Below are 27,194 nucleotides of genomic sequence, written 5' to 3'. Positions count from 1 at the left end.
TTGCTCTCCGTCTGCGCTATGTTGTAGTGATATGATATGATTCCGCTGCAAGTGACCTCGTATAGCTGAGTTGCAGTTATAAAAAGCTGCCTGTGGTCATTTGGCATAAAGGGGAGTGGATCTAGTTGCGGGCAGTGAAATTTGGGCACAACTACAGAAAGAACGGCTCTCACCTTCGACTCGGTTCGTTCGCACCAAAGAGCCGTTCAAAAGAATCGGATCGTCCGCGAACGTCACACCACTAAAGAGCAGGCTGAGGCTCAGCTCTGGCAGTTGGTCGGTATGTAGCAGCAGTAGCGGAGCTTCTGCCTGGGATTACAAAGAGGGGAAAAACGCGCCTTGGAGAGCAAATATCACCAACGGGATTAAATATACAACCACCCGAGGATGAGACACACACCGTCCCCCTGAAGGAGACTTAAAAAACGCCGTTTTTCTTCTTATTTAGCACCGTTTTTTTACGAAAATGGCGAACGACTCACCGGCCAAGAGTCTGGTGGATATAGACCTGGCATCCCTGAGGGTGAGTGCGTGAGAAACAGACATTTTCAGAGTCATTTTTATTTTTTCATAATCAGAAATAAACACACATTCATGCTGCAAGCTGTACAGTTGTTGACACAGCCCTGCAGTTGCTGTTCTTTGTCTTATATATTCGCTGGCATGGAGAGGCCAGTAAAACGGGCGCAGCCGGCTCTTACATCGAGCGAACCCGATTTTAATATTATAGGGAATTGATTTATCTAGTTTGTTTAATATGTGTTTGTTTTGTATGCTTTTTAAACACAGGATCCGGCTGGGATTTTCGAGTTAGTGGAAGTGGTCGGAAATGGCACCTATGGACAAGTCTACAAGGTTGGTTTAAACCTCCGTTTATGTGTGTGTGTTTGTGTGTGTGCGTTAAAGCCTCATCCGAGAGAACAAACGGGCGGAAACTGGAGCACAAACATGCATTTATGTATTTCTTCCCCTCTCACGGTCTCAGGAACACGTTTATTCTAACATGTCCCCTCCCCTGCTTCACTGGGGACCGGTGCGGTCTGGACTGGATTATCTCTTTGGCCTCTCGCCGCTTCACATCCATTCATTATGTTTTATTTCAGCGCTGCAAACATCCATCCTCCCTGTAGCAACACCTATTTTTGGTCCCTCCTCCCTCATCTCCTCTCTTCATCCACACCCCTGTCAACTATTCCCTGCATACTGCACGCTGTGCATTGCACTGATATCGGGCCAGCCCCATCCGTGCATCATGACAGCCTTTTCCACGCTGACCGACTTGTGCGCCATTGGGTGGGCGGTGTTTCATTGCGCATTTGTGCACACCATTGCCCAGCAGGCCTTTTGCTGGAGTGGCTCTGTGCTGCATTAATAGGGATAGGCCTTTGCATCCCATCCCTCTTTCTTACACACACACACGCGCGCGCACACGCACGCACGCAGCGAATAAGGCATATGATGGAGATCTGGTGCTCGTGCAGCCCAGATTTCCAGCTCCATTGCCCCCATCAGAGATGAGCAGCGACATCCTCCTGCTGTTGCCTGGTAGAAATAAGAGCAGAGGAAAGAGGAGCTGATGGATCATCTACCTAATTGTTAACATGGACGTCTCTGCATCTACATGTTGTTGAGAGAATCACATAAAATTGCTCTTGAACGCCCCCTCGAGTTGCAACAACAACCCGGAAAGTCAGAGAAATTTTGGTACCCGACTTGGCTTCAAATTATGATGGCTTGCTAAGCATTAAATGCTGTCCACGTAGAGTGACCTAGATTAGTTCTAAGGCATACAATCCGACATGTATTGGTTGTGAAGTGTGTGATGTGCATTTTGTTGTTGAAAGTGGCTGATCAAAACCAGTCCTCTGTGTTTCTGCACTGCATCAAAGCTTTGGCATTTGTGTAAGCAAGTGTGTCGGCTGCAGGGAAACGGTTTGTTTAGAATTACGGCCGATTAATGTCGTGTGAGACAGAAGACGGCAATTTACCTCATTCACACAGCAGCCATTTTCCTATGACATCACACTCAGGACGGGGCGCTCAAGTGTCTGACATAAGGTTATCCTGTAACCACTTTCTGACTGATTAGCATCTGAAAAGACGATGTATAGTTAAAATCTGGAGGCTAATTCATCCATATTTAAAAGAAAACAACCTATTTGCGACAGCTAATCAACAGCTAACGTTAGCATATAGCTACTTCCTAGCTAACACTACCGATACGACAGGAAAGGCGTAAATTAACTCTGACATACCATCATGGCCTTGCGTGAGAATATCATTTAAATAAGGAAACAGTGTAAGAAGTAGTTAAATAATTTTTCAACATATTGTGCAACATTATCAAGTATTAGCTTGGATGTGGGAGATGCTAACGCTAGCTGTCTAGCATTAGCATAAAAGTGGGTTTTGTGCAAACCCAGAGAGTGACATCATAGGAAAATGGCGGCCTTGTTCGTATGTTGAATAGGTTATAACCAGTGAGTATTCACACCATTCAACCATACATGCAGACATTTGCCTGCAACAACCTGCAAGTCAAACAGGTGATTGACTCTCATTTGTTTGTGGCAGGAAAATAAACATCACTTTCTTTGCATTGAATATTTGTCTTTTCTAGCATCGAGCACTGTTTGTATGATATAGTCGATCATGTGAGAGTAAAAAACAGACTGCATTCACTAAATAAGCATTTAACTATAACTTAATTACCTTAAATTATTGACACTCTTATTGACTCCCTCTAAAATGAGATTACCAGCTGTGCTGTTTGGAAGTCGATGCGAGCAGCTAAATATTCCCTGTGACGCTGAGGGCTGCATTGGTGTAGGACATCTGGAGGTGATTGTGTCACCTCAGGGTGAGAAAACACACCTGGAGACGAGTCGACGTTGTGGAGGAGGAGAGCTGCAAGATCTGCACAATCCCTCTCCCTCCTTTTGCTTTCTTATTACTAATACTGCAGCTTCTGTGCTTAAGGCCTTATTGTTTGACATACTCAAATGTCTTCTGACGTGTTCTTGAAGGTATCATAATGCTGTTGGATGTGGCTGATGTTAGCTGCTTTGTAGCAGGTGTTTTCATGCTGCAGATGTCTCGTGCACTGAAATGCTAGAATAAGACATTTGTGTTTTTGCATTTTGATGCCACAAACTTAAGACAAACTTTACATTGAACAGTGATTTTGCTTTGAGTTCGAAGGCTGCAGAATGGAACCGCTTCCTGATGACTGAGGTGAATGTTTTGGAAAGACTTCCTCCACAGCTCACGCCACACTCTTGAAATATTACTGTGTTTGTCCACTTTGTTTGTGGTTGATTTATAATGACACTGACATGTCATCCTTTAAAGCCCTGATAGAGTCAGAACTGGAAGCAGATAGTGACATGGTTCTCTTTAATCTAAACCCGGTTTCTCTGCATCAAGACTTCTTCACACGTGCGGTCACAGAGTCGTCATTTTTGGGCTGCGTGAGTCCACTAGTGTCCACGTGGACGCTGCAGACACGTGCAGATTGAATGCAGAGAGTGTCCTGCAAGCTTTATTCTACTTCCTGTTTGAGATAAACTGCTTCAGTTTATTGCTCATGGTAAACAACACCTGAATCGCTGCATTAAAACCAGGTTGCTACATGTGAGCTGCTGCACACATTAGAGCCAGTCGACTTCCTGTCACATGACAACTAGAGATACTCAGCAGAAGAATATCCAGGAGTTTGAGCAGGCACGTAAACAGTTTGAGTTGCCTCTCACAGCGGGCCTCGCAGGGTTAATTTACTCATGTACAGTGTGGCGTCGGTGTCCACTGGACTATCTCAAGGTCTACTGTATCTCCAGTTCTGCCTCTGAGTATTACACAAGAGACCAGCAGCATCCAACCGTCCCTCTGCTGAGACCAGTGTCACTTTGAATCAGATATTCTGGTCGTGGACGAAGAGGACGGGCCCGAGGCGAGCTTTAAAGAGCGCCTGCTCTGATGTTACCTCACAGTGTGAACAATAAAACGTCTCCCCGTACTTGAGCACAGTGGCCGCGGTAGGGTTGCATTTAGTCTCATGTTTCTGTGCCGGGAGAGACAATGGGACTGAGTTCACATCTTGATTTGCTTCGCTTTGTTTATGTTGTGTTTTATTTGTGCCCTTTTGTGGCTCAGGGGAGAATGGCGGCTGCTGTAAACGTTTCATTAAAGCCGGGGACAAGTGGTTGTGGAAACGCTCAGATGCTCTGGAACACAAATTAACCTTGACATTTTGAGTTTAGTTCCTCAGGATTCGATGAATCATAACCACGTGTGCCATGCGAGGATGAACTGAGCTCCGTTTCTGTCTGCGCTGCCTGCCTCGCAAACATCTGACCCAAAATCTTCTGTGTGTGTGTGAGAGAGAGAGTGTTTGTGTGTGTGTGTATGGGTCTGCACATGTGCACTTGATCCTCAACACTTGGCGATTGGTTGGGTTTCCCAGGCTGGCGAATAGCTGCAGAGCGGCTGACTGAGGCTCGTTGCAGCTGTGAGTCGACAACAGCTGTCGGATGGAAAAATAAAGTAGAGGGAGGCGGGGGGAGAAAAGGAACTCACCCTTTAATCAAAAAAGTGATCCATCTTAAAACTCAGTCCATGCATGAGTTCAGAATTTTTACTAACAAGTGAAAACATCTGTCAGTATCTTTTACTTCCAATTTTAGAACCAGTTTGCTCTCGGCGGATGAGGATTAAGCCTCTGGGTCTGCAGGCAAAGATTTCAGGGCTTCCAGTGTAGCCAGAAGATATCCCGATAATTACATGGGATACCTGGGCCAAAACTTCCTCTTCCATGTTCTGGTCATTGTTTACAATCCGACTAGTAACTTCAGACACACGAGTGGAGTTTGAGTTGAGAGACAACATCTATGACCGAGCTGTTATCTTGTTTATTAGGTACACTTTGTGTGCACCGGGCAGGACCCCCTTTGGCCTTCAGAACTGCCTTAATTCTTGGTGGCGTCGGTTCAACAAGCTGCTGGAAACATTCCTCAGAGATTTTGGTCCATGTTGACGTGACAGCATCACGCATTTGCTGCAGATTTGTCGGCTGCACATCCATGATGCAAATCTCCCGTTCCACCACATCCCACAGGTGCTCTATTGGACTGAGATCTGGTGACTGTGATGGGCATTGATGGATGTGCAGATACTGTATTTGTTTATAGAGATTAATAAAACCAATGATAGCCGATGGGTTCCTGGTAGAGATGTTCCGATCTTCCTTACTGATACCTAGACTTGAGCATTAGCAACAATCTGATACTAATGCATTAAAAAATGTTCATGATACTGCTAGAAAAACTCTGATTGTTGACATGTTTGGTAGCTTTCACTAACCTTACACTCACTGCTAACAGCAAACTGTTTGTTTGTTGTTTTTGCACAATCGTTTACCCCCAAACCCGTTGATTTTTTTAAACTAACTGGTTATGGTTTAGATCGATGCACTGAATTGCATTCACCTGCATACGATCCAACACGAGTGGTTGATACTACTCGGACTACAAACAAGACTAAACCCCTGCTCCCTCTCCTACAGAGTTTTCTTTTCATAGAGTTTAGACTTAAACTTTTTCAAAGATGGTGCCAGATATTTCTAGAAAATTAATCAGGGGACAGTCAGAACATATTCTAATTATATGTATACTTCAAAAACTAATTGGCAGAATGTAAAAGTTAGTTAAATCGGAGAAAACGATGTTTGGTTTCACAGCAAAGCGTGAGTTAGAGGGGAAAAAATCAAGGCAGTAAATTGAAAATGTCCGTCAAGAACACATCAATCAGTGTGAGAGAAAAAAACATAATTGCAAACAATCCTAATAGTAGAATTAACTAAATTGCATCAACAGCAACTGTGTGTTAAAAGGTCAAAGGTCACAGTTTCCATTAAACAGTGGGAGTTGGAGGAGAAATTCAATCAGAGCTGCACAAAGAGGCAGAGTGAATTTTAAAAACCCTGGGGTAAGACCACACTGAGCATGTGGGGCGGGGAATCCCCCCTCTCTGAGGAATGGTTTAACCCATTTTAGTCTCACAGAGCTTCTGTCTTCAAACCACAGCTGTGATCGTCTCCGCCACACAGACACGGTTTATAAAACGTCCGATACGAGCGAACAAATCAAACTTTTCATCTTCTATCGTAACATAAAGCAGCGCTGTAGTTGGTTCCCCGTGTGTGTGCGTGGAGGATGTTTGTGAGGAAGAAGTGAAACGGCGGAAGTCATGAGAGCTGGGGGGAGAAGTCAGTGGCTTCTCTGTGATTAGAAAGCAGATTAGAAACCACAGCGCTGTTCCTGTCGCTCTTTCATGTTTCCACATTAAAAGTGTGAAAAATGACAGCATGAAACTCCCCGCTGAGCGCTGTGATGTGTCATACTGATACGTTTATTGTTCGGATAATTTGTGTGGATGTTTTTAACAGTTTGAATTAACATCAGTTAGTCATGGTGAAGAAAACCAAACAGCAGTTTAAACTTTTACAAGACCAGAGTTATTATTTCCATTTGCAATGAGTCTGATCTGTAGTCAGGATTATTAGGTTCAACATTCGGTAACAGTAAAGATATTACAGATATTAGTTTATTGGTCCAGCCAACAGTTGAAAACACCATAAACATCACATAAAAAATAATTTAAACAAAAGCACAAAACCATCACTGTTGAAAGGCTACAGCGAATGTTCAGCATTTTTTCAGCCTTTCAGGGCGTTCGTACCGTACCCGAGTACAGTTGCCCCCCTCTCTTCTCTCCCCCGCCGGTTAGCTTTCACATGAATAATTTCGTACTGTACCCGAATACAGTTGCGGTAGGAATCAAGTGCGGGGTCAAGTTGGGGTCAAGTGTGCTCCGATCCGGGCACGAGTCCCTAATGTGAAAGCCCCCTCAGTCATTCTGTTCGTAGTTGTTGTAGACTTCTAATATGCTAGTTTTACCTTTCAAATTGTTTTCGATGAGTTCCACACAGAACCGTCTCTGCATTTTTCTCCAGTTCCGAATCTCACAGCTCAGCGCCTGTTTTGCTTTCTTCTTCTTTTGTTATTTAATGGCAGCTAGCAAACAGCTCTCAGACACGCCACCGTCTGGTGGTAGTGCAGCACCAGGCGCCGGTAAAAGCAACGGGAACAAACATATTTATAAGATGAGATAATAGTTGCTTGAACTTTTGATTTGGTTATAAATTAAGGACTATTTGAATAATCGAAATTCATGCCCCATCCCTGGTGTCCATAGAAAATATCCACCTCCACACCACGTAAAAAAGACTCACAACATTAACGGGTTATGAAAACTGCTTTCACTTGTTTCCTGTCGATTAAATCTACTATCTATATATCATACGACTGTAAGAAAAAAAATAAATCAAAAGAAATCTGTAAATTTTCTCGTGAAAGTAAAAAAACGGAAATAAAGAGCTTTATTTATTTATTTTTTGGGCCTTTTCTGCCTTCAGTTCGAGAGCGGGGACAGTGAAAAGTGTTGGAGACCACTGCATCGAGAGCCTAGTAACATGATGTAACCACTGAGCTAAACCGAAGCCCCAACAGGTTATTAATGAAAAAACAGAACTAGGCTGAAAACTGATTTTCTATAAATGGAGATAAAAACCAGATTTCCCTGCAGGTGATGTGAGCAGGTGATGAAACCCTGCATCACATCAGAGGTGCGATAATGCATCATCTCTCTCTGATGCTCTGTGCTGTAATCTTAGCTCCCTAACCTGTCATCTCACAGGAATGTGAGGATTCCTCTGCGGTCTTCCCGTTTCTTCAACAGGGGAAAATCCAGTGTGGGATTATCACCTCAGATGGAGGCTGAAATGTCCATTTGTGTCTCTTCAGTCAATTGTATCTTACATCCACGCAGCATATTCATGAAAACTGCATTCAATCAAAATGTATTAGCCAGACCACACAGGTGTTTATGCCTTTTGACGTCACAGGAAGACAGCAGAGGAAACGAGAGTAGATGGGATATCATAAAGATGTTGCAGCAGCAGTTTGCATCAGCTGGAGGCTGGAAACATTTGTGTTTTTAAGAGTGTTTTGAGTTACTTGATTTATCTTGATGAAATTGTGACATTCGAGAAGCTGAAAACAGGAAGTAAGATGAAGAAAATGATGCACACATGAAGATAAAAGAACAGACAGCTGTTCAAAGCTCTTTCACTTCCTCTCTTCTCCTCGCTCAGGCTTCATAACAGGAAAGATGCTCGTTTGTTGTCTGTTGCCGATAAAGTGAAGCCGGGCGTGGCTCTCCATCTGAAGCCTGTCAGGACCGTGGCTCCATCAGAGCAGATGCACAACAGCACTTAGCTGTGTAAAAAGAGGCAGATCTGTCAGATGCATGCACGTCTGAGTGCCATTCTTCCTCATCCTCCTTTTTTAGTCCAAATCTGAAGCTGCAGAAACACAGCTGGGCATGTTTCAGTGTTTTCATGGACTTGTTCGAGCAGGGCTGAAAGATAAGAAATGTGGTTTATCAGGACGTCACACTGGCCTTACTTTACATGCAGAATATCGACCACTTACTTTATGTGGCCACAAACGCAAGACAGTAAAACATATCATGAATTTTGTTGCCTATTTTAATAATACATTGAGAATTACATATGTTTGTAATTTGAAGAAGTTTTACCTCCTGTTTTTTTTAAGGAAAATTATGACGATAAATATTCGTCAACGACCTTTTTTCCATGAAGAACTTTGTCTGTTAACCCAGGTGCTCTGCTTCAGGCCCTGTGCGCTCAGAAAAAGGCTTGCTGTATTTGACGCGTCTTCCTCACAAAAAGGAGCGATCATCGGCTGTCTGCATAAAACGTTTGGACTAAAAGAAGGGATACACCGATAACGATACCAGTATCGGAACTTCAGTACTTGTACTCGTAAAACTACGACGAGTACCGCACCTGAATACCACTTTACGGCTTGACGTTAGCCTCCCGTTAGTTAAGCAGGTCGGCGGAGAAGGAGCACTTTTCACAGCACTAACTCACGGCCAAACTGAAGCTAACAGAGAGTAACATTAACATTAAAGCAAACTAACTCACATATTCATGGACGCACACACAACAGAAAGAGTCCGTCGGCGATCACTGATGTCTCCGTTGTAGCTGCAGTAAACAAGTCCGGGCATGTCTCCCTCACTGCCGAGTTTCAGGGGATGCGCTGCATTTTTTTAGACTATATTTGGTATGTTGTGTGAGGAACATCTGATGAAATGAAACTTGCTTTTAAAGTCATTCTGAGAACTGTAATGATATTAAGTACTCATATCGGTACTCGGTCCAACTTTAAGTACTTGTACTTGGTCTGAAAGAAAGTGGTATAGTTGCATCCTTGACTAAAAGTAATGACTACACTACACTGATCACTTTTTATTGACTAAAAATGTACTAACTAAAATGTTTTGAGTTGTTGTCGACTGAAACTAAAAAGGGTAAAAATAACTAAAATCTAAAATTGCTGCCCAAACAAACGCTAGTTTGGTGCATCATTCTGACTTTTACAGGAACTGAAAACTAGGATTTGATTATATTTAATACTTTCTCAATTATTGTTTGTAATTTAATTAACTTGCTTGTTTTTCTTCTTACCAACTTCCTAAAATCTCTTAATATTAAATTTCCACAAATCCTGACATGCAAGACATATAAACCAATAAATTATTGGCATTTTTTAAATAATAAATGGCCAAGTATTAGATTAGGAAACATTTTCAATCTAAAGTTTCAGCAGAGCATCCTTTATCTTAACAAGAGCAACTTTTTGCTTGATATTAAGAATTTAAATCAATCTTAATTAAAGATATCAACCTAAAATATCGTCTATCAACTGCTTTAAATGACACCAGACAAAGTAAGGTATCAACAGAACACGTCTTAAACTCCTATTGTTTTCCACTTCTCCAGCTCTATGGGCTCTATTTATAGCCCGGCCTCCGCGCCGTGAAGCGGTAGAACTACAAAGCTGTCAGGAGGAATACACTCATGCAAAGCTGCCTCACCGACCTTCCGGCTATTCAAACTGGAATGTTAGTTGTGTCTGCTGTGACCTTTCACAGAACAGGAAGTGAAGTACGGCCGCGACCGACAACAACAGCAGCAGCAGTAAAAACTGTGCCCGCACCAGGAACTTTGATAGCAGCGGTTATCTGCTGTGACCTTTGCCCGCAGGAGAAGTGGAAGCCGAAAGCAGCGACGGGAACTTGACTTTGTCACGATTTGGGACGCAGACGTTTGTGTTCTTTAACCAGGGCTGCTCCTTATCTTTGCTTTTAATGTGGAGGAACAAACAGAGGGATTTCTGTAAACTGCTTTATTGTTCCGTCAGCGCTTTGACGGCCAGAAGTTGGCTTAAGAGAAGCATCTATAAGTGGCAGAAATATACACTTAAATAAAGTATAAAAATACTTCTTACACTCAGGTGACTTTAGTCTTCGTAAACGTGTTAATGAGTGTGTTAGCCGTGTTTAGCTCGGCTGCTAGCTTCAGTGAAGCTAAAAATAAGCCTCAGTCAGTATCTGGGTCACGCTCTTTGATGCTCTCTGTGTGGACTGATGCAGTGACGCTGCTGCTGCTGCTGCTGCTGGTGGTGACTCTCAGGACACGCTCCGACATCAGAAGCATCATTTCTGTGTTCGCTTCATGTTCGCAGACTTTTTGACACATTTGTGCCGTTTATTTTTACACGACAGTCAGAAGAGCACAAGACAAGTGATGGGAATTACGGGTTTAATCTCTGCTCGCTCTGATTCCTTTCCAAGAGCCCTTTATGAAGAACGTGTCATCTTCTTTTTCACGGGGCTTTGACATTAAGCTCCCCGAGGTAACACCGAGTCTGTGAATCTTCACCCAAAACAGGAGTACATCTTGTGATTGTTTATGAGTGATTGACGAGCCTTAGAAGTCCATTAGGGCCAGCGACAGGGCTGGAGCACAACAAGGAAACAAGGAGAGGAGATTTAGGGCGACGATAAAAAGAAGGGCTTCAAAGTTCGACAATTTGAACCAAAGATTCACACAAAATAAGCAAATCATTTGCAAATGTATCAGATCTGCACCTCTGACCATGGCAGGGTTTGTGGGTACAGGAATCAGAGCTTACCTTCCCTATATATAGTCCAGATTTTCTTGTTTTCACCTGAACACAGCTTTGATTTCAGACACCTGCCTCCCCATGTGCTGTCACCTTGTCGTGGTGGGGACACTCTGTTTGCTATACCCGCAGGGGTCATACCCCCAGCAGGTTCAACCAAGCCGGGCAAGTTTCAGAGGCCAGACCAACTGCACCACCTGGCCCTCCAGGTTGGGGGTTGGGCCTTGGGTTAACAACTCCACCCTGTAAAACACCATCTAGTTACAGAAGCTACGACATGCTAAAACGAAGCAGATAGTCGCAGCCTTATGTTCCAAAGAGAACGTAGCACCAAGCTGACATAGCTGTCGTTCTGCTGCTCTGCTCTTTGTAACAGAGCTCCAGGTGTGACGGAGGGCGGAGCAGACAGACACACAGTCGACTTCGGCCTATAAAAACTAAACCCTGTACCTTGCTGCGGGGTCGTACGGAGGTGAAGGCGTATGATGTCTTATTTCTCTGTTTCGCTCGCTCTCTTCACTTCCTGTATATGTTGCACAGCTGCTTTATCTCTTTGGCTTGCGGCAGCTTTGGGTTGAAAATCTGACTGTAGATTTTTTTTTTTTCCAAAGCTTCGATTCTATCAAATGTAAATATAATGGAGATCGTATCATATTAAAACTCGTGGTATCAAAAAGTATCGAAGTATCGAACATTTTGACAACATTTAGTTGTTCATTAAAGCAAACTAACTCACATATTCATGGACGCACACGATAGAAAGAGTCCGTCAGCGATCACTGATGTCTCCGTAGTAGGTGCAGTAAACAAGTCCGGGCATGTCTCCCCTCACTGCCGTGTGTCAGGGGATCACCTAACCTGCTTTGGCTGCCATGAACCTATATCACACACCTGCACTCAACTCATGACAACATGCTTAGTAGATGTAAATGTTTTATCCGCTTACAGGCAGCAGGGTGTGAACGCACAGACAGGAGAGGCTGTGACAGAGATCATAACGCTGCAGGGACCACAGCTAGCTCAGCTGCTGAGATGCTGCTGAGAAGAGCTCTCTGTTTCCTCCTCCCTCAGCCCACCCAGCCTCTCACCCTGGACGAAGATGGAAAAAGCTTTTCCTCCTCTTCTCCTGCGACTTAGAGCCCGTCCTCGATGTGGAATTTAAAGGTCAGGCTGCAGAGGAGGAAGAGGAGAGATGTTGGGATTAAGAGCTGCGAAGTGAGGGATGGATTCAGGAAGGGGAAAAAGAGCAGCAGAGGAAGGTCGGTCACCCCCGAGCATCCCTCCTCCTCTTCAGCCCTGGTCACATGTTTCTGAGGAGGAGGAGGAGGAGGAGGAGGAGGAGGAGGAGGGGGGGGGGGGGGTGATGGAAGGCACCACGGTGGCTGTAATCCCTCAGCAAGAGACGACACACGCTGGGAGGAAGAGGAGCGTGCCACTTGTCAAACACGTACATGTTTTTAAGATGTGATGTCGGAAATAGAGCGAAAATTAGCTGCTTTCACTGCTTGTAATGTTTTATAAAAAGACACGAGAGTTTGTAAAAGGGTGGAGGCTACATCCTTCCTCTTTAACTAATTATAAAGACTGTATTAGGGTTCTTACTTCAGAAGATGGAGCAGCCATTTGTTTGTTGACACTGCAGCTGTTTATTTTTTACTGAAAAAATGCAGCGTGGAGTAAAGTAGCTGTTTGTTTTTATGGTCTATTTGATAGAGTACATTACTTAAACTACATGAGATCAATCAGTTAGTTGTGGTAGCTGAAAGGCATATTGATAATCAACATATTCTTCAATCACTTATCAAGTAAAATTACTTAATATTCTCTAGTTTCAGGCCCTAAAATGTAAAGATTTTGTGCTTTTCTTGAATATCTTTTTGCTTTTGGACTGTTGGTCTGACAGAACGAGTACGACTACCTGGCTGTTTGTATTTTACGGCCTTTCTGAAATTATTTGAGATTAATGGGTTAGTAGGTTTTTTTGTAAGCTTATATTTTGGTTGACGAGAGATAGGAAATTCTGGGAGAAGAGAGTGATAGATGACATGTAGCAAAGGGCCGAGGGTGGGAGTCGAGCCTGCAGCCGCTGCGTCGAGGCGCCTGCTCTACCCACTGAGCCAAACCAACGCCCTGTTGTAGTAGTTTTAAGGGGTATTGATAATCAATCAAAACTTTTGTCACTTATGAAGCAAAATGAATTAATATTCGCTCGTTCCAGCCCCTAAGATGTAAAGATTTTGTGCTTCTTTGTATTTATTTCTTTGTTAGTTGAATCTTATTTTTTAATGAAATCTGCTGGTGTGACAAAAACAAGCATTTTGAAGACATTACTTTGAGCTCTGTGAAGCTGTGATGATTTTATAGATCAAATAAAAACAAGTTTGATCAATATGGAGAATAATTGATAGTCAGTTACACAGCCCTGGTGTGGTATCAATCTTACTTTTTTGCTTTTATAATCAATTTAACATGGAAACTGGGTCATAACCTGGTATGTGACCAGGTCAATGTGCGCTTTTGTGGGCAACACTGGAAGCGTGGCGTGTGCGTGACGGCTGCAGGACGTGTTCATTTCCACTTGGAATGCATGAAAACAGATGAGAGTCTTCACAATGCTGGCGTGACACGCGTGTATCTCGCACGACTCATGCGCCGAAAATGTAGAGAAGAATAGGAGGCTCGCCTATTTTTACTGCGCGCCGCTCGCGGTTCTCGGTCAAAGTACACGGTGTAAATGAATTGTGATGAGTCCCATTGATCTCTGACGGCGATATCAACATCTCTTCCTGTCGTAAAAGTCACAGGCACGGAGAGTAAAGTAGGTCAACACTTCCGGTATGCTTTTTCAAAGTAAAAGCCCGATCTGGAGTTCTGACTCCCCTCGTTTCTACACAATGCTTTTATTTTGAAGTGTTTCCTGGACCGTTGTTTTTAAAAAAAATTTTTTTATTTGGCTCTGAAAGCACCGTCACTCACTCACTCACTCACTCAGTGAGTCAGTTACTCACTCAGTCACGTACAGACCCAAACAAAATAAAGCAGCACCTTTCTTTTACAGCATTTTGTACACATTCAAGTTTGAAAAAGATCTGCAGTGTACCCTTGAGATGTTAGAGAGTTTTATATTTATCGCAGAGTCATTAGAATGAAAAAGAAAGTCCCATTATAATGTTGATGATTTTCTATCGGCCTCTCAGAATCAGTTAAATGCCCCAAATTAAAAGAGAAATCCAGACAGCGTTATCCGCCGTGTGTTTGTCCCGCTGACACTGCTAAAATAAACTCATCATAATGAACAAATTAGGCCTTTTTATTGTTCTGGATTTGTGTGTCTGCTGGCTCCTGTAATTGCTGTTCTATAATCCATCCACAGTACCGTGTTGCTGTGGGGTTGGGTGGAGCGCTGGCTGCGCGCAGACCGTGCAGACAGATGGCCTGTTTCTGTAGCAGCGAGGCCGTGATGCTGAGGAAACATGGAGGGTGTTAACTCTGACTGTCCGTTGTGTCGAGTGTTGATGGTGAATTATGTTAAAGGAAGTAAATAACTGAGCTCTTATGTTGAAAAGCAACAAGATGTAGCTGCTAGACCTAATTTTTTTTAACCAATTTATTTGCTTATCTATTTCTACAAGATCACACCAAAGAAGGTTTCTTTGTGGTATCAAAACCGCACAAAATTCAAGGCCTCATTTTCGTTTATTTCAGTGTGCTTTTATTTTGGAAAATTGTGAATAAGGACAAAAATAAACCACTTCTTTTACAAGCAATAAAAACCAATGCGGCAAAGATGAATAAAAGTAGTTACTCCTTGTGATCCTGTGCTGTTCGTACGCTGTGAGCAGATGGCAGCAGATTGTATGAAAACATTTTTAATCTTTTATTTTAATTTAACATTTAAACCTGTTCGATATGTTTCCTGTCAGAATCAGGTTTAATCTTGACGCTTATTTGAATGTGCCAACCAGTTTATCCACAGATCCTCCTTCCTCTTCCTCATCCGTTTCCTCCTTTGCTTCCTCAACTCTCCTCGCTTTGTGTTCTTCTTCTCGTTATTTGTAAACTAAAAACGCCTGAAATTTATTAAAATTATTATAACTCCTCCTGGGCGCGTCAATTGTGTTATTTATTATTTTTTCCTCACATTTTCAGCCAAATTACTCTCATTTCTGTCTTTAAACGCTACATGGTTTAAGTTTGGATCCCACCGTGCTACAAAAGATTACTCTTCAGCCTCAGTGGTTCCCATTGTACGTCTCCATGCAGAAGAGTGTCTGAAATGTAATTTGCTGAGGTTGTGGGGTTGCCTCTCTTCATGAACAGGCTGTTGTTTGACTTATAAGACGGGCGATTTGTAGTTTATTAGGTTGATTATGTCTCCTCTTATGAACAGACATCCCTTTGTGTTTGCTGCAGTCACACTGACGAGCAGACACACAGACAGACGAACTAATGTAGGTCTCTGTTTAACTGCAGCTTCATGTAGAAGAGCTGTAATGTGTTTTAAACTGCTCCGAGCAACAGAGAAATGTTTTCAGGGTTTCAGTTTGCTGTATGGTAAATCAATCACGCTTCAAAAACTGCTGACCAGCAAAAACCTCTTCAAATACTCGACGTCCATGTGACCGAAACTGAAGTCCAGATGGCAAAGCAGCGTCAGGAAAAAGGATAATCCAGCAAAATATAAAAGAACAAATCCAACCGATGTTCAAGAGCTGACGCCACAAAACATTTTCAACTAGAGGTTTGTCATTACGTCAAGTAATCAGATCAGTTTGACGTAATTGCTGGTTGTAGCTTTAAATTAGTCCAGTCGGTCACGTTGGTAGGACCTCGTATGGTTGGGTCATCAGGCCTTGAACCATGGAATACATCAGTACATTAAGACGTTTTGTTGGACTCAATCATGTAAAATATTGTAGACACCAGTTCAGAAGATGATTTAGAGTCTACAGCGCTGCTAGCTGCACTGTGAGCCTGTACTTTGAGCTAAATGCTAAGGCAACAATGCTACAAATGACAGCAGATAGCAGCTAACATGCTGATGTTACATCGGTATAATAATCCTACTATGTTCGACATCTTAGTGTAGCATGTTAGCACGTGGACACTTGCAACATAGCAAAACCAACTGAGAATCATTGGAAGCTGATTAAGTTATTTGGTCATAAACAGACATTTTTTTTGACCTCATATCAGTGCTTGTGTTAACCAGTTTCATGGTGATCCATCCACCAGTTGTTGAGCCATTTAATTTAAGTGTCAGCCTGATAATGTGTGCCAGAGGAAAAGGCTAAGCATCAAAGTTTTTAGAAGAATCCTCTGGGAACCATGAACATCCATCCCAACTTTGATGCCAATCTGCCCAGTAGATATTTAGACATGTCAAAGGTCAGGGTTGAAATTTGAGCTGCTTTTGGCACTAGAGGAAATTAGAGGATCATCAAAGACATTAGGATCAATCCTCTTAGGACCATGATTGTTTATACAAAAGTTCATGGTATTTCATTTAATAGTTGTTTAGATATTTAACTCGAAACCACAAATTAGCCTCATGGTGCCGTTGACGGCTAACTCAGAAGACCATCAGAGACTTTAAGATTCATAATCTGGGAACAATGAACATCCATACCAAGTTTGATGCCAATCTGCCCAGTAGACATTTAGATATGTCAAAGGACCGGCAGGCATTTGAGCTGCTTTTGGCACAATAAAAAATCTTGGGATCACCAAAGACATTGGGATTAATCCTCTGGGAATCGTGAATGTCTGTACAAAATATCATCCAAACCAACAAATGTTGAGACATTTTACTCAAAATCTGAAATGTTAGCCTCATGGTGGCGCTAGAAGAAAAGTCAGAAGCTCATTTAATTCTTAAGGATCTATCATCTGTGAACCATGAACATCCACACCAAATTTGATACCTTTCATTTTTGTAGATTGTCAGATATTTTAAAGAACAAGAGAAAGTTTTGACCTTCTTTTGGCAGTAGAGGAATATGCCAGGGATCACCAAAGTCATTAGGATTAATCCTCTTGGAACCATGAATGTTTTTCCAAAACTCCATGGCATTCCATTCAACAGTCGTTTAGATATTTCTCTCAAAGACACGGATGTCAGCCTCATGTTGGCGCTAGAGGAATTGTCAGAGGATGATCAAAGTCTTCAGGATTTATCATCTGTGAACCATGAACATTTCTACCAAATTGAATGCCAATCCATCCAGTAGATATTAAGTGAAAATGTGGACCTAGCTTTTGACTTCCCAAAGTGATTAGGATTAATCCTCTGGGGACCATGAATACCAAAACAAAGATTCAATTAATTCAACCTTATAGTTGTTGAAATATAACAGCCCAGAACAAAGTGGTTGAGGCTGCTGGAGGCCACAGTTTGTGTCCTCATCTTGCCCCTTTTGTTAGCATAGCATTTAAACTACGGTAATAAAAACAAGAGTAAAGTCCAACAGATGTTTTTTAATGTGGATCATTGTTTGTCCTCTTGAGGCTCTTGTGCTTTAAACCAGATGGTTTATCAGTAAATCCAATCTTCCACTTTAAGCTGCCAGTGCCCACCAGAGAATTAGAGAAGGAACTTCTGGTGTTTAGTTTGGACACGGAGCTGAAAATATGTGTGCTGCGACGATGCTGAACCTAAGATTTAGTCTATATACTCAGACGAAGAGAAAACTTGAAACACATTCGTGAGCTCGGTATCTGAGTCATTCATTTTTCTTCCATCCTTGGGTTTGAGCTCAGCTGAATGGTCATGAGTACACTCACTCAATCACATTGCCAAGGTCGGAGCATCAGTCATGCGTGCCCGGGGTTTCTAGATGTGTTTCATGCCTGCCTCTCTCTCTCTCTCTCTCCCGCTCTGTTATCCCAGGACTCCACCCTTATTGATTTTCCACAGCAGTAACTAGCCTGGTGTACAACAGCCCCTTCATTCTGTTATCTGTGACCTGCTCCTGCCTGATAAAACCCAGTGAAAGCCGCTCTGTTAGGAGCCAAAATGGCCGACTCCCGGGCGCCCGAGCTCTGAGTTCAGCCGTTGAGATGATCATGTGTGCACGTGTGCTCTCGTAAACGTGTGTTTACCAGTGAGGCTGTGTCAAAGCAACACAATTATTTTTGTTTAAAAATGGAGTTTATTGTGGCTATAAATCTGCATAATAATCACATTGTGGGTTATACTGTTATTCTTGCAACCTGTTGCCGTACAGTAATCCTACAGCCCTGCCTGCAGTGTAATGAACTTTTGTTGACTCGCGTGTCTTTAAAAAATCTCTACCTTTTGCTTTAAACCTGCAGCTCAAAGCTTGTAAGAAAACAGGAACTGGATATCCAGCTTGGCCTCTCCACATTTCTGTTGATTGTCGAGGCCTCTCCCTTTTTCCATCTGAGAAGAATATTGTGTTTATATCCAAGAAAAGGTGTTATATCTGTCATGCTCTCATTGCCATTATTGTTGTTTTTTCCTACAAGATTGTGCCGTCTAAATTCGGAGAAAACCGAGTTAAAAACCTTTTGTGTCAGTGGATTTTATTTGATTTAAGAATGCATTTGCTGTATCATGATTAATGACATCTGTCACTCCCAGAACGACATCCACTTTGATACAGTGATATTGATTTCGATCTTGCCCGGACGGTATCAGTGTTTCCCACAGCTTCAATTGATCTGAGCAGTGACTGTGTGTTACAGAATCGGCTATTGTAAAGTGATCTGTCGCATTGTTCCCAAAGAGAAATCCTTTACTGCTGTCTTCAATTTAAGGCTGTTTACAGTCTCACTGCGCGTTCACACCGAACACGGAGCGAATGTTGGCCTCATGTGACGCGCATGAGTTTGACCGCCGGATCAAAATTAGTGTTTAGATAACAGGCGGATATTCAGCCCTCGCTTCCGGAATGGAGGAGAGGAAGCGGGGCTTATCTCCATGGTTACCAATGCCGTCAGGAGAATCTCGACGCTGATAGGCTTTTGCTACACCACATGATGCGTATTCGCCGAGGAATTAAAATGTTTTAAACTTGATGAATTTGCGTCGCGATCATTCACATGCCGCAGATTCGTGTCTATTCCCGTATGGTGTGAATGCACAGTTAGGCTGCAGCCTGAAATGCATATAACGCTCTACTACATACCCCAATATGTGTACTATTGTCAATGTACGTACATACATTAAGTATAGCAAAGCTGAACTATAAACGTACACTTAAACTGAAGGTCGCTCTCCCCCATTGTCTTTTATTTTGGTATTGTTGTTGCTTCATGACATAGTGGACTATCTCTGCAGGCGTAGTGTCCCGTGCTTGCATAGTGTATTATTTCTCTGGGAGTAGTACGCACTTTAAGTACTATAACTTTCATACTGAAGTTCTGTACATGCTAGATGCAGCTTAATGAAGCTTTAAGCCGCAGGTGGATGCAGAGGTTTGCTGTGAGGGTGTTATGGTCCGTTATAGGATTTAAAACATACGGTACATATACCTTCTACCTGATCCCTGTGGATAGTTGGGTTTATGCTGAAGTACTGGTTCACTGCGTTCATTATTTAGTCGGGAAGGTTAAAGTTCAAACTCATTTCCAGTTAAACCTTTGTCTGCAAGTTTGTCTCCATGAAATGTTTCTGTCTTGTGAGGATGAATGTAAAAAACAAACATAGATTTGAAGCAGTGACGGTACTCGGGCCACACAGGTAATGCTTTCTCACTTTATAGCCAGACTGTAAGTTTTGTTGAGTCCAAAGTTAGAACAGTTGGTTAAAAACGGTAGATATTACATCATTTAACATGACCCTGGGAATATGTTGCATTAGGGTGCAATGAAGCGCGTCAGATTAAAGATCTTATTTGGAGAAAATCTAAATTCTTCTCCAGGATTTAGAAACGTCTTGACCTGGCCTTCCTTCAATGAATCTGGCACTGGCTGAATTCTGGACTTGTAGGACTGAATAAGAAGTAGACTAACTGGCCCGCCGGATAAAGGCGCATGCCAAGGTCCCTCCTGCTGGCCTATTAAAGCCCCTCCCCCCCGACACACGCCAGCTAACTCCCAGCGTCTGCTCGAGCCTCTTAATGACAGTTGTCGGCCTGTCTGAGCTTCTGTGGTTTAAACGGGTGGACATGGTGGACTTTAATGTATGTGTGTGTTGTGGGTGTGTGTGGGGGGGTATGTGTTACTGTATGGGTGGCCATCTGGAGAGGCAAAACAAAGCTGCTATTGGGCAGAGGGGTGCAGGGGGGGCTGTTTGTCCTGGGACCAGCTTTGGAGAAGTCTTGCAGAGCAGATTGTTGAACTGAGGCAGAAGTTTGTCTTTTAGTTCAAAGCCTCAATATGAAACTTTGTGTGTGTACGTGTGCATTTGTCTTCAAACTAAAAACACACTCGGCAGCTGTCCTCAAATTGTTGCCAAATTTCTTCCAGCACAGAGATCCGTATCTGGGTAGATTTGAGGTGAAGGAAAGGACATCCAGTTGCAGCGTGAAGGTTCATTTTCATGTGCAATCACGCCGAGTTAAAGTAGTCCTTATCGAGCTTTGGGATTATTGGATGGAGGGCAGCCAGGTTTGTCATCAGGTAAATGTTTGGTGAATGGTCCCGTACCTGCCTGAGCCTCCAGACGTAAACCAGGCTTATGGTAATCTTGTTGGAGAGCTGAGCGTGCAGGACGAACCAAAAAGCCCCCAGTGCAATTTTCCAACAGGACTTTTTATGCTTTTGATTTTTTATTCGCATCATAAAATGTCAGAAAACAATTTCCCAATCTGAAATGATATAAAACATAGAAAAGCAGCAAATCCGAATCATGGAGAAGCTAGGACATACAAATATTAGCTCTTATCTTCTCTAATCTTCTTACAAATTATTGAACTAATTGTCGGACCAAGTGTCCTATCAGTGCCAAAAAAGAGGCTCTAAAGAAATGGAGATTATTTCCTTTTCTTTTGCTGTTTTAAGGCAATTTAACATTTAACAATAAGTTGGAAGGCCTGCTTTGTAAGGCTGCCAATAAGCTGTCATCGTGATATGAACAGACACGACAAACGTCCCAAATGCCTGAAACTCAATGAATATGAACACCATAAAATTCAGGATGCAAACATTTGACCTCTCAGTTTGACCCCAGCCTGTCCATCATCACTGTTTGGTCCAAACTATAAAATCAAAATACACTTCAAATACATTTTTCTCAAACATTATAGTTAGTTCTTATCATGCTGATTTACGTCCAAGTGTTCGTTTTTCTGACAGAGTATTATTAATTAGTTATTGGATGCTGTAAAAAGGATGATTGACAGCTCTGTTGACCAATCCGGCTCCTGCAGTTGGTCTGTTCCGGATTAGCAGAGTGTCGGAGGAACGGTGAGAGGAGACGTAACTAAAACAATCACTACAGTCACTGAACTTTCCATAACCATGTTGCTTCAGACCAACACAACAATCTGTTAAATATGCTGTTTTTTTCCCACAGTAAGTTAAGTGTGTGTTTTGGTTAGCTGTGGCTACGCCGGCTCCACCCGCCGACCTTTATTGCTCATGCAGCTCTGGCTCCAAATGACGTCACCGGCGCTATGATGGCAGCGCCTCTCATGGGGAGTATTTCAATTCCCGTACAGTGAGAGTAGACTGAGACGCGTCGCCCGTCTTTATATACAGTCATTGCTTTGGTCAATCGGAGGAGGCTCAGGCTGATGTCAGATAAGTTGGTGGCGCCTGCGAGAAGAGTGAGGGAGATATAAATGATGAAGACCCTGTGGTGAAAAAGGACTTCTGCTATTTAAAGCTGTACTGTGAACAACATACAGACACAGGAACTCTAATTTTATCACATGATGCACAATTTATCTTAGTTTATTTTGTGCTGTAGTCATGTGGTAATCGCAGTCTAGACCAATGTTATTGCACATGGTGGATTTTTCTCATATCGTGCAGGACTTCTGCTTTTATTGGGCTGAAGCAACAGACTTTGAGGTTTGCTCGGAAAGTTTTACCTCCCTCACAGATAAAAGGACAAACTAGACACTGGGTTATCTCTGTTAGAAGTCCAGAAGTGTTTAACAGAAGTTTCATCACTTTTTGTTACTTTTAATTTAAAGAATCTTTGCACCGAATTAAACAAATCAAACCGACACTGAGGTCAGATCATGATATAATTCTTCCTCTCGTGAATGTTTTTAGAAATCTAAACTTCTTTTCATCCTTCATACACTTGCTTTTGTCTTCATTATCTCTCATGCACACGTGTTTGTTGCAGTAGTGGTAATAAAGCTGCTCTCTTTCATGCAGCTCTGTACTTTCTTTCAGCCTCGTGCACACACACACTCTCACACACACACGCACAGCGAGGCAGCTGGCAGGGACGACTGACAGCCTCATTAGCTTTTGTTTTCATCTGCTTCAAAACACCACTGTGAGCCGGTCTGAGCCGGTCACCTGACCGCAAACCCCGACGCCTGATTGGACCGCGGCGATGAGCCTCAGCCAGCTGACCAGAACCGAGGCCTGTGATTGGGCCAGAGTTTATCAAAGCACTTCCTCCTGTAGCCGGGCAGACTCTGTGCAAACTCCCATGAGTGCTGAGAGGTTTGAAAACACATATAGGCTGCAGTCAAGAGGAAGACAGCTAGAAGTATTGTATATTAATAATCTGCAACAGTTCGACAACCATATAGTGATCATTTCACTTCCTATCAGACTGTCTGGAGCTGCAAAGATCAGCTCTACTGGATGTTTACATGTATTTTAAAGGTTTTAAAAAGCAGAGCGAGAGACACGTAGTCCTTCAGCTGAAAACATGAATGTTATCTAAGCTGTGAGGTTTTCCTCTCACTGTTTCTACATTTTGGAAAACCTCAGGAAAGCAGGCGCTGTGGTCGTGACTCTGAGACTGTTTGTGTTTCCAGGCAGATACAGAAAATCAAATGATGGAGGGAGGGAGAAGCTGCTGGAACTGTTAAAGGAATAGTGGAGACATTTCTTGTTTGCCCTCAAAGGCTGAATCACCGGAGAGAATCAATATGAGTTTCATCTCTGTGCTTTAGATCCAAAGATAGATCAGGTGTAGCTTAGCTTAGCATAGTTTAGGGGCTGCAATCGGGAGTTATTCTTGCATAATATTGTGATTTCTGCGAATCCTGCAGCCTATGAAGTTTAAAGTTCAAGGGTTTTGTGCAGATATGGAGAAGATGAATGAAGCTGTGAACACAGAGCAGGTGGAGACACGGCACCTGTTAGCGTGAAAATACATCATCCATTTAGAAAGGATTTTATTTTACTGTTTTGTGGAAAAAAGAAAATAAGATGTTTCATGGTAGAAGATCTCGGTCATATCCCCCAACCTGATTCGACGTACAGTGAATCTTTTTGTCTGATTTTGGGTTCGACAGAGAGCGTGCATGTTTTCAAATATGTTGAATTTGCAGTATCAAAAATAAACATACTTACTGTATCCAAAGTGGAAAACTGAGGAAAAGACATCCTAACAACCATTAATATCTCAAAAGGAGACGCCTCTCTATCATCTCCTCTGTCATCTGTTTACAAAGAACTCTCTTAAAGGGCCAGTTCATCGATTTTCATCCTCAGTCCTATCATGGCTCTTTGCCTTTGGAGGACGCTATCCGCTGCTCCAATGGGCCCTGGAGGCCAGGGAGCTCGCTAAACTACACTTCCTCAATCTAGGACGCCCGCCTCCGATGTCATGTGTCGTTCAAAATCGCCAGGTTTGAAATGTGGACTGATTTTTCTTTAGACGATCCAGCGGTATATTCTCGTCGTATTTCAGAGTCTGTCCCGCTCTGAGACGTTGCCTGCAGCGAAAACAGTAGTATTTCACTCCAGCGTCTCTTGCTGGGCCGTTCCTTTCAGAGGGAGGGGCGCAATGCATGCTGGGTGTTGTAGGAATGTAGAGTGGGCGAAACCACGAGCTGTTTGTACAACTTTCTCCACAGCTATGCCGCCACTTTCAAGTATTACTGCTTCTATCGATTACAGAGAACAGAGTGACTTTTTCCAGGGGTGAACGGCTCCTTTAACTCCCCCTAATACTAAATGCACTAATAAATCCTGTCATTTGTGCACATCTCTTTTCTTACTTCCGGACACACACACACACACACACTTGTGTTCTCCTGCAGTGTATGCGCGATGATGTCAAGCTCAGTCTGTGAGGAGCCTGTGTTTTGTTGTGGTGGGCGTTAAGAGGCCTGTTGCTCTGCCTCCAGCACGCTGTCAGCAGCTGGTACGCGGGTTACTGTAGGGTCAGATCTGCCAGCGATGCCCGCCCACTGCTGTTTTTCTCCTGGCCGTGTACGACCCCCCCGTCCCCTCCCTCCCCTCCGACCATCCTCTGTTCACCCGGCTGCCATGGAGACTGACTGGAGCGTTTAGTAGTCTGATGTTTGGCTTGAAGTAAGGAGGGGATCCTGCAAGTGTGTTACAGGGTCTGACGCTGCATAGACGAGCTATCTGATGATTGTAGATCGATTATTGAAGGCTTTAATAATGGACGTTTAAATCACTAAACTTTATAAAGACAGTTTGCTTTATAAATAAACTTTATTCTCCTATTATTGATCATATATTAACTTAATTATAACAATTTGATATTGATTTTTGTTGGGGGTATTTCAGTTACAATATCAGTGCACCTCTAACCTGATGATGATTTTTGTTTACAATAAGAATTGACCCCAAAGAAGTCACATCATGTACTTTTTATTAACACGACAAACACACAGCAGTCAAAACAATATTAACATTGTTATGAATTAGACACCGTATGAAGTTTTTATCCAGTTCAGATTTTTAGTCTGAACATCTGGCTCATGGTTTTGATTAAACGAACTGGGCTTCAACTTGCGCAAGATTTGGCCACGAGATCTCATAGTGCGAAGAACAAAGCCACACAAGAGTTAAAGGGAAAGGCATACTGTATAGCAACACGCCGAAAGCACACTCGCGGCCAAAGCCGACGCTAACGGAGAGTAACATAAACATCAAACTAACTTACACGTTCATGGACGCACACACGATAAATAGAGTCCGTCTGCGATCACTGATGTCTCCGTAGTAGCTGCAGTAAACAAGTGCGGGCATGTCTCCCTCACCGCTGTGTTTCGAGGGGATGTGCTGAGTCGTGCTGCGTTCAGGAGCGCTCAGAAACGTGAGTGATCAGACACGTTTTTACACAAAGATCGATCTCTGGATTTTTGAATCGATATGGGGTCATTCAAATGAGAATCAATTCAAATCGGACATTGACACCCAGCCCTATATATTATTGAAGCATAGTATTGAGCCTTTCTTAAGGGGCATGTGCGACACTTGTGAATGTATATTCTCCTCTTATTTTTTATTCAGCTTTATGTCTCTTATATTTAATATTTAGCCTTTCTCTTAGAGCCTCCCAGCATAAGAGTTTCACATGATTGTTCTTGTATAACCGGAGTGATAATAAACATCTTGAATCTCGAATCATTGCAAACAATTTTTGCAGCTCAAATGCAGCTTTGAACCAAAACAGCTGCACTTCATAAGCGTGTTGCACCTCTAAAAAAATGCACTTATTGGCACAAAACAGCAGATTTTAGTTTTACTGATCTAGGAGCTGCTGTCTTTCTATTTTGTTTTGTCTCTTGTTTTTAAAATTGAAATATTTTAAAGGACCACCAAGAGGCGTTTTGTAGGGCTGCACAATAAATCTCAATTTCATCATAATCGCAATAAACACATCGTAAAAGGGTGAATTTATTGCGATGTATTTTGTAAGCTGTGCTTTCTCACAAAAAGAGCAATTACAATATTTTGGAGAAGGACTAACCAGTTGTACTCTGGGTCGTGCAACAGCTTCCTGTAGAGAAAGTGACGTGTATCAGGAAAGGGAAACAGGATATGTTCGAAAGTCTCTGGGGACTGTTTACTGCCTTTGTGAAAGATTCATCAGATAGTGAAGGAGAGGTATGAGCGTTCCTGAGAGGAAACTTTGGACAAGGTTAAATTGAGATGAAACCCAAGCAGCTATCGGCTCCCCTCAGATTAACTGCTGTCAATCAAGTGATGATAAAAAAAAGCGGGAGAGGGACATGTTGCAGATATTGTGTAAAATGTGTTTATTTATTGCGGTCCAGTGTTTTGTCAGCTGATGTTTTAAAGTAAACCAACGAGGACTCCATGAAGCCGACGCAGATCCATCAAAAGATGACTGGCTGTGGATAGAGTTGGGACTTCCTGAGCGCTGAAGCTTTGTGGCGGCATGTGGGCGGATGTTTCCTCCATCATCGTGCTGCAAGGAGCTGACGAGTCTTCAGCTGCTTTTCTTATGTTGCATTGATGTGGTTTCAAGAATCTCACAATGCTTACAGAGTCTTTCCCTACGTGGTTAGCTGCTGCTTCACGCACAAGTCGCTCTACATTGTATGTTACTGTTCATAACGTGCTCTTTAAACAAGAGGGGGAAAATATTTAGTCTTCAGAGTCCTGTTGTTTTGTGAAATGCTCCCGTACGCTTCTCTGTGAGTGGAGCAGCAGGATTTACTTTACTTACTCTTTCCGTCAGTACTCCGCCTCTGTTTAAAAAAAAAAACCACAGACGAAAAGGCTGCAGGAGGCGTTCAATGCTCAGTGAACCGTCGTAAAAGTCGGCTCCAGCCTCTTAGAAACACCTGATCCAGAACTAACTCTCTTCTGTCTCCTCAAAGCTCAGCGACAACCTGCAGAGCTCGGGGACAAGCCCGGACACGTCTGAGGGGAACGCTCACTGCTAGAGTGCAGAGAGTGTGTGACAGAAGGAGACATGTCCCAGCTACACATATACAGTAAACCTCGGCTGTGATTTGAGTCAATATTTTGTCTCTACTTTTCCAAATAGACTCCACATGAGTGTACGGTATATCTTGGCAGGTAAACATCATAGTGTGTACACAAAACACAAAATCTATCCATCCTGTGTGCACTGTTTTCCACCGTCATGTTGCTGTTACAGGTGCATGCAATATGAACGATATTTGAACTGAATCTGGAAGAGTAAAGCCGGAGATATACTCGCATTTAACTACGCATTTGAGTGCGCGT

General features: G+C 42.8%; 1 protein-coding gene across 6 annotated transcripts in view; it reads left to right on the top strand.

Moving 5' to 3' along the window:
• Positions 1-292: 292 nt before the first annotated feature.
• map4k4 (mitogen-activated protein kinase kinase kinase kinase 4) overlaps positions 293-27,194 on the top strand; it is a 109,553-nt gene continuing 82,651 nt past the window's right edge. For all 6 annotated transcript variants that reach the window (XM_069662856.1, XM_069662853.1, XM_069662855.1 and 3 more), the window contains exons 1-2: positions 293-523; positions 790-855. In XM_069662856.1, the coding sequence (XP_069518957.1) occupies positions 467-523; positions 790-855 (123 nt within the window). In that variant the 5' untranslated portion in view covers positions 293-466. The remainder of the gene's footprint in view (positions 524-789; positions 856-27,194) is intronic.

This window comes from Semicossyphus pulcher, unplaced genomic scaffold (genome assembly GCF_022749685.1).
Source record: "Semicossyphus pulcher isolate SPU_LCO1_2020_fin unplaced genomic scaffold, fSemPul1.0.p SCAF_15, whole genome shotgun sequence".
Classification (NCBI taxonomy): Eukaryota; Metazoa; Chordata; class Actinopteri; order Labriformes; family Labridae; genus Semicossyphus; species Semicossyphus pulcher.
Note: the sequence above shows the minus strand (reverse complement) of the source record. Positions and strands in the feature narration are given on the sequence as shown.